Source organism: Henckelia pumila, chromosome 3, assembly GCF_033568475.1.
Source record: "Henckelia pumila isolate YLH828 chromosome 3, ASM3356847v2, whole genome shotgun sequence".
Taxonomy (NCBI): Eukaryota; Viridiplantae; Streptophyta; class Magnoliopsida; order Lamiales; family Gesneriaceae; genus Henckelia; species Henckelia pumila.
Genome location: NC_133122.1, coordinates 167,103,661 through 167,111,693, shown reverse-complemented (window position 1 = coordinate 167,111,693; position 8,033 = coordinate 167,103,661). Strand labels below are relative to the sequence as shown.

The window sequence follows — 8,033 nt, the reverse complement described above, 5'->3', positions numbered from 1 at the left end:
GTCGAGAAAAGGTGAAAAACGAGACTTTATTTTGTGTTTTTTTTTGGGTTCTTTCATTAGCTCATCCGTTTGTGTAAAACCATTGCCTGTGATATTGTTTTCGAGTTCATACCACAAAACTCATGTTACTCTTTGGTTTCCTTGTACAATGTGTGTTGTTTATCAACAAAAGTGGAACGCTGGTGTTGCTTGCAACAATCCATTTCCCTTGATTTGGATGCCTCAACCTCTGAAATTGGTTTGCGCTTTGCTGTGAAATCTCTGCCTACTTACCCCACCAGGGAGCAGAGCCCTCTGGATGGTGATATTTTTTATAGTGCTGACACTGCGACTAAGACTCTTCGTCGCATTCTTAATCTTGATATAACTGATAATTGACAGACTTGGAGCAACTAGTGCTCGTGTAAATATGAAAATTAGTGTACTTTGTGAAGTCTGTTTTTAAATTCCATATAGACTTGGAGCAACTAATTTAAATTCAATGATTGAATTCAATGATTGAATTCATGTAATGGCTGATTGTAAACTAGCCCAGGTCTATATTGTGCAATTGACAGACTTGAAGCAACTAAATTGTGAATTCATGTACTTGGAGTGAAGTGGTTTGACAAATGATTGATCAGATAGAAAAATTCCATTGTTATGGTAGGATCTTGTGCAAATTTTGAAACGCACCATAATATTATTTGTGATCAACCGGCCTGGAATAAATTCACTTTGAGATCCTGCTATGATTTTTGATAATACCGGCTAGAAACAATTTGTGAGAGTTCTGGAGACTATCTTCTGGAGAAAATTCATCGTCGGGGGCAACTGGAAATGCGTTAGTTTCCGAATCTGATTCACTGATTTAACGTTAACCGTGTTGAATGATTGATCTTCGAGATCCGAAATCGATTATTTTATGAGTTCAATTAGTTTTTAATCCAGATATTTGAGTTTCACTCGCGTATTTTTCAATCGTTTTTGCAGAGGTAATTTGTCATGTTTTAGCTGATTGTTGGTTTTGATGCAATAATTGATGCGTGTATATGTCTGTGTGAGCATGCTCATGCGTATAATCGTATAGATATACATAGATGCCTCGAATTTCCTCACTCTGCAAATTTTGTTGATTCCATCTACGAACTTGCATTTTCTCGGAAAATTTATACAATTTATTATTTATTTTGTATGAGGGTTGCAATTGGCGAGTCGCTCATATGGCTTAGCCCTTCTGTATATGTACATGTTTTGTGTACTAAAATTTGGAAATGATAGTGTTATTTAAAGATTGAAATTCTTTGTAGAATGGAACTATCGAAGAAGTGAAGAAGATAGTTTCATCGCTAAATGCTGCTGAAGTTCCATCTGAAGATGTTGTGGGTCAGTATATGTGCACAGCTACTCTTTCTTTAACCGTACTTCATGGGGGCTCGCAGTTGGCTATATGACGGAATTTATTCAGGATGTAGAAGAAATTAGATGAAAGCTTAAGTAACAGCAATTTATGACATGACCTTGCATGAGTATTCTGTTCCCTACGTTCTTCTAAGTCTTAATGTTGAGGATTCAAGCTCCATAAACCTTGCATGTTTATCTCTGAAAGCAAGAGATTAATATTTTTCTGTTGAGAAACTTGTATAGTGTATACAACAAAGACCAAGAATAGTGTTCTGTTGTGCCCTTGAACTACCTAAAGTTTCCATTCTTGATTTTGAATACAATTTCCTGTATATGAGCTTGGGCCACTCATATTTGAATTTAAAATTGTTTTGTGGAACTATTCCTAGAGATTGAACCAGCATATGATTAGTTTAATAATGAAATTCCAATAATATTAGGACGTCCATTTCTAGCAACTTCAAATGCTTTCTTTTTGGTTTTTTAGCTTAAGCACTTTCTGTTATGCAATCATGCAAATTAGATTTTCATGTTATTACTTGCTGGAGTCACATTGATGTTTTGCCCTACAGAGGTGGTTGTAAGCCCTCCTTTTGTTTTTCTTCCTGTCGTAAAAAATCTCCTTTGACATGATTTTCAAGTCGCTGCTCAGAACTGTTGGGTTAAGAAAGGGGGTGCTTACACTGGTGAGGTTAGGTAATGTCATCTTTAATATGTTTTATTAATTTTTATTGTTGAATGTCTGCAAGATCAATGGGTTTAGGCGTTTAGCACATAGGTATTAGAAGCCATCCACACCTAGGCTCAAGGTGCAGTAATTCAGCGATTTTTATGCAAAGCATGTGCCATGGCCGATGGCTGTGCCATGCATTAATAATTAATTATAATCATATATGGTTCATAAATTTGAGATATAAGAGATTTTCCTCTTGGCAGTGATTTATAGTACTTTAAAAAAGATTAATAACTAGAACAACCGTATATCAACTAGGAAAGTAGTTTTAATTAGATAATTAATGTATAAAATTTCTCAAAAAGATAAAAAAATGTAACTCGATCACTATAAATAGAAGAAGTGAGTTGGAAGATTAACATCACAATCAAATTTTGAAAACCGCAGAAAAATTTCAAAGAAAAGTCAGATATTATGGGAGTGAAGGAAGTTGATGTGCATATGACTGTAGGAAATGGTGCAACTAGCTACGCCAACAATTCTGCCCATCAAGTAATGTTTTCTTGGCAACCAATACTTTTCATAAAAAATGTTCATACTTCTCTGTGTGTTTTCTTGGCCATAATGGTGCGTGTTCTAAATTGATACAGGATTATTTCCAGCTGTGTTAGATAACTTCAGTGTCAATGTCTCTGTGGATGGGAACTGATCTGTGAATCTTGTCTGCTGGTAAGACAATCCTCTTCTTCATTTCTTATTTTTGATTTTTGAAATATGAACATCAAAAAGTGGTTCTATTTTGTTACTGTTTTCTTTGCCATTGAATTCTTTTCACAATTTTTCATTATGTTCTAGGTTGAATATCAAATCATAAAATTTATTTTTCTGAGAAATTCGCTCCTTTTCACTCAAATATTGGACATTAGTAGAATTAGTTCTTTCCTTATTTTTCCATAGTCCGTTGATTGGTGGATTAGATCAATATTTAAGGATTTTATTATAAAGATTAGAAACTAGTGTTAACTGGTATATTTCTTCAAAAAAATAGAATGATAAAACATTGATTAATTTTTTTTAAGTTTTGAAGGATTAGACTCAGTGCTGGTTGCTTATTTGTATGAGTAATGGACAAAGCTTGGATGTCAAAGAACAGATTATCACATGAATATGAGGTTGGGGTAGACTCTTTTCTGCAATTTGCAATGCAAAATGCCAACGTTCCAAATGAAATACCTTGCCCCTGCACAAGATGTGGTAATCTACAGATGAAAGATGTTCGCACTATAAGGGCACATTTGTGTTCTAATGGCATGGATTTAACATATCATACATGGATTTGGCACGGGGAAAGATCTACGGTCAAGAACCCAATGAATGATAGTGATCAAGTAGGACCAGATGAACACAAATATTTTGCCGAGGAAACTATAGATATGGTACATGATGCATATGATAGCTGTGCTGAGAATCCAAGCCAATTTCATAAGATACTTGAAGATGCCGAGAAACCTTTATACTCTGGATGCACAAAATTTACAAAGTTAACAGCACTTGTGAAATTATTTAATTTGAAAGAAAAATATAGTTGGAGCGATAAAAGTTTCACTGACTTGCTAAGTTTGTTAGGAGAAATGCTTCCTGATCACAATGAATTGCCTTTATCCTACTATGATGCAAAGAAAAGCTTCAGTGCATTAGGAATGAATTATGTGAAAATACATGCTTTCCCTAATGATTGTATCTTGTACCGGAAAGAGTTTGAGGACTTGTCCAATTGTCCTATTTGCGGTATGTCTAGGTGGAAGTTGGGTAATAATTCTGTGGTGAATGAAGGTACTCCTGCAAAGGTTCTTTGGTACTTCCCACCTATTCATAGATTTCAAAGATTATTTTGGAACAAAGAGGTGTCTAAAGAGTTAACTTGGCATGCTGATAAAAGAGAAAATTTATGATGCTGACTTTATTGATTTCTGGACCCAAACAACCTGGAAATGATATTGACGTTTATTTAGCACCTCTAGTTGATGACTTAAAATGTTTATGGGAGATAGGTGTTGATGCATATGATGCATATCGGAAAGAATATTTCTCGCTCAGAGCTGTCTTACTATGGACAATCAATGATTTTCCTGCTTATGGGAACATGTCAGGTTGTGTTGTGAAAGGATATCAAGCATGCCCTATCTGTGGGAAAGAAACATATTCGACCAGGTTGAAGCATAGTAGAAAAATGTCATATACAGGTCATCGAAGGTTTCTTCCTAGAAATCATCCTTACCGAAGGCAAAAAAAAGCTTTTAATGGGAAACAAGAGTTTAACCCCGCACCAAAACCATTAACTGGGCTTGAAGTGTTGGAAAGAGTTGATAAGATTAACTATCGTGCGGGAAAAATGAGTGGGAAGCTTCAGCACAAGGAGTTGGAAACAAAATCATGTTGGAAAAGAAAATACATATTCTTTGAACTAGAGTATTGGAAACATCTACATGTTCGACATGTGCTTGATGTGATGCACATTGAAAAAAATGTTTGTGAAAGTCTTATTGGTACGCTACTTAATGTTTCAGGAAAAACAAAGGATGGGGTAGCCGCTAGACTAGACCTTGTGGAGATGAATGTGAGGACTGATTTGGCACCAAAGACGGAGGAGAATAGAACTTTTTTGCCAGCAGCTTGTTTTACACTAAGTAGGACTGAGAAAAGAAAACTTTGCAATTCTTTGTTTGGAATGAAAGTCCCGAAAGGTTACTCCTCCAATGTTAAAAATCTGGTGTCAATGAAGGACTTAAAACTTGTTGGCCTCAAGTCACATGACTACCACACTTTGATGCAACAATTGTTTCCAATCGCCATCCGCGATGTCTTGCCTAAACATGTTAGAGATACTATCATCCGGTTGTGTGGGTTCTTCAATGTTTTATGCAATAAAGTTATAGATGTCTCAAAGTTGGATGGTCTGCAAAGAGAGATTGTTACCCTATTGTGTATGCTTGAAAAATATTTTCCACCATCGTTTTTCGATATAATGGTTCATTTAACTGTCCATCTTGTGCGGGAGGTAAAATTGTGTGGACCTGTTTGGTATAGGCAGATGTACCCATTTGAAAGATTCATGAAGATCTTGAAAGGCTATGTGCGAAATCGCAATCGGCCGGAAGGGTGTATAGCCGAATGTTACGTTGCTGAAGAGGCTGTGGAATTTTGCTCCGACTACATGTCTAACGTTCATACAATTGGGATCCCAACAAGGCATCGACAATTACAACTTACTAGGCCTTTATCTGGTGCCGTAGTGTACTCCACTAGCCTTGATGAGTTGCATCAAGCGCATCGCTATGTGTTGGAAAATGATGTTGACGTTGATCCATATATCGAGTAATTTCTCTAACTTATTAGTAATTTCTTTCAACTTTTTTGATCTATTGTTTAACATAAACACATTTATTTTTTTTATTAGGGAACACATGACATTTCTGAATGAAAAATTTCCCAATAAAGCTAAGTCCAAAAAGTGGTTACAAGATGAGCACAACCGCGCATTTGCTAACTGGTTACGTGACCGTGTAAGTGTCATAAGCATTGAAATATAAGTTTTGAAGTTCGTGATAAAATTTATCACATTGTGAATATAGGTTGGAAGTGGTGTTGGTCATTCCACCTGTCAAATATCAGAAAGATTAAAGTGGATAGCCCGTGGACCTAGCAATCAAGTGTTAAAGTACTCTAGCTATCTGATTGATGGGGTAACTTATCATACCAAAGAGTGTGATGATAGACGAGTTGTTCAAAACTCTGGAGTAAGCTTAATTGCAAAAACAATGCAAGTTGCCAGTGCAAAGGATAAACATCCAGTTGTGTCAGGCATGATTTTCTTTGGAGTCATTCAAGAGATATGGGTACTCGATTACCACAAATATCAAGTTCCAATGTTTAAATGTAATTGGGTTGAGAATAATAACGGTATTAAAGTTGATGATCTTGGTTTCACGTTGGTGAACTTGAAAAGAGTTGGATTCAAATCTGACTCTTTTATCTTAGCCAGTCAAGCAAAGCAGGTGTTTTATATTGAAGATCCTAAAAATCCTACATGGCATGTTGTACTTACTACTCCTACCAAGGAGTACATTGAATTCATATCTGAGAATGTGTTGGAAAACTCTGTAATTCATTATCAATCTTTTACTAGAAGATTTCTACCAATGGATCCATTGGATGTTGATGAAAAAGATGAAAATGAACCACCATGCATTCGTGAAGATTGTGATGGAACTTGGGTTGACAATGCATAATGTAACCCACTGAAATCCTTTTTTTACTGTTTAGTATATAAATCTCGTTAATCTATTTTCTTTGTATTTTATCTTGAAATTTATAGTTCGATTTCATTATCACTCTTTATTTCGTTTTAATACGTATGCCTAAGAAGATGTCAACTTTTGCAGGAACTGTCATTGGGGAAACTTGAGGTCTGATTTGGCATTGAATAATCTTCTAATTTCTGGCACTATGGAAGCTCGTGAACAGTTTCATAAGGGTTATCACAATGGTAAAGCTGCTGAAAACAATGAGGCAGAACCGGTGGAATCTACTGAGACCGAGATGACAAGAAGTTCTAGAGGACGTACACGTTTGGATAAGGTCGTTAGGCAAAGGGTGCAGGGAGTTAGAAAGGATGTAATGTTCAATAAAATTGGACAGCCAATAGGAGAGTTTGCGGCTGAAATGCAGAGTTATATAGGAGTTCTCGCTCGAGAAAAGATTAAGATCAGTTACAAGAATTGGAAGCAAGTTCCAAGTGATGTTAAAGAGTTAATATGGGAATCAGTTAATGTAAGTAAGAAGTATTTGACAGTTTAAATAATTTAAATGTTATGTATGGGTTGATATATACTTTTCTTTACAGCTGACATACAATGTTAGCCCAAGCTGGAGGAAGGGCTGTTTGCATTCAACGAATAGTAAGTGGCGGCAATACAAGGCGCATCTAACTGAGAAGTTCATTTTCTCGAAGTTTGATAAACCAGAGGAGTTGAAAGAACCGCCAAGTGGCTACGGTATTCCACGGGATGATTGGAGTTCCTTTGTAATCACTCGCATGTCCGTTGACTTCATGGTAAGATCGATTATTAATTACTTCTTAAAAACAATTTAACATGTCATTATTATATATACCGATACATTAACACATGTGGAGAATTATCTAGAACTTAAGTGCTGAGCAAAAGAAGAGAAGAAAGCAGAACATATACCCACATCGGCTTTCCCGTAAAGGTTATGCACAATTTGCTGATGAAATAGTAAGTATTTTTTTCATAGCCTATCTTCTATAACAATGGCAATCATTTGATATTTTTTATCTTGTTTGAAGGCAAGTGAATTATGTGATGATGATGATGTCAATTGGGCTCGTATTTGGAAGAAAGGATGGGTGAATAAGGAGGGTGAAGTTGAAGGAGATGATCTGAAAATGAAAATAGAAAAGATTGTATGTAATAAGTACATGAATCCAATAGTATTTATTCAAGTAAACTGTTTTTTGGTAAAAAATAATTTCTTGTGCTTGACAGGATGAATATGTGAAGAAAAAACGTGATGGTAAGTTGCAATTTGAAGGGTCAAAAAAGGATATCCTTTCAAATGTACTTGATTCAGAAGAGCATGGTGGACGTGTCAGGGGTGTTGGAGGTCATATAACTCCAACTATCTACTTTAATGTTGGTACATTATGGAAGAGGCCTACTGGTGATGGACACTTATTGATGCAGCATAAAAAAGAGTTGTCAGAGGCAAAACTATTGATTTCAGAACAATCTACTCGCCTTGCAGATCAAGACGAACGCATAAAAAAGTTGGAAGAAATGTTCAAAAATGGTGCATGCACCTCTGAGATTGAAGAGAAAGGTAGTTGCTCCGTAAAGTTACATCTCAGGAATGAAGACAAAATCAAAACAGAAAAGAGTGCCCCATATTATGCAAC

At 35.9% G+C, this 8,033-nt stretch overlaps 2 protein-coding genes and 1 long non-coding RNA gene across 3 annotated transcripts; all 3 read left to right on the top strand.

Annotated features, from left to right (window-relative positions):
- The first annotated feature begins 788 nt into the window (after positions 1-788).
- LOC140886990 (uncharacterized) lies at positions 789-2,079 on the top strand. Its single transcript, XR_012151739.1, has 3 exons — positions 789-823; positions 1,290-1,365; positions 1,956-2,079. It is a non-coding gene; the product is annotated as an uncharacterized lncRNA (long non-coding RNA).
- A 1,101-nt stretch (positions 2,080-3,180) lies between these two features.
- LOC140889906 (uncharacterized) lies at positions 3,181-4,008 on the top strand. The gene has a single exon (XM_073297649.1). The coding sequence runs from the start codon at positions 3,181-3,183 to the stop codon at positions 4,006-4,008; it is 828 nt and encodes a 275-aa protein (XP_073153750.1).
- LOC140889905 (uncharacterized) lies at positions 4,008-6,345 on the top strand. Its single transcript, XM_073297648.1, has 3 exons — positions 4,008-5,431; positions 5,514-5,619; positions 5,689-6,345. Exons 1-3 carry the CDS (start codon positions 4,008-4,010, stop codon positions 6,343-6,345), a joined length of 2,187 nt encoding a protein of 728 aa, XP_073153749.1.
- Positions 6,346-8,033: the final 1,688 nt, after the last annotated feature.

Excerpts from the sequence above, each read along its gene's own strand:
- LOC140889906 (XM_073297649.1), top strand. The coding sequence starts at position 3,181 with ATGGACAAAGCTTGGATGTCAAAGAACAGATTATCACATGAATATGAG.
- LOC140889905 (XM_073297648.1), top strand. The coding sequence starts at position 4,008 with ATGCTGACTTTATTGATTTCTGGACCCAAACAACCTGGAAATGATATT. Across the intron at positions 5,432-5,513 it reads GACGTTGATCCATATATCGA|GGAACACATGACATTTCTGA; the intron begins GTAATTTCTCTA and ends TTTTTTTATTAG. Across the intron at positions 5,620-5,688 it reads CTAACTGGTTACGTGACCGT|GTTGGAAGTGGTGTTGGTCA; the intron begins GTAAGTGTCATA and ends TTGTGAATATAG.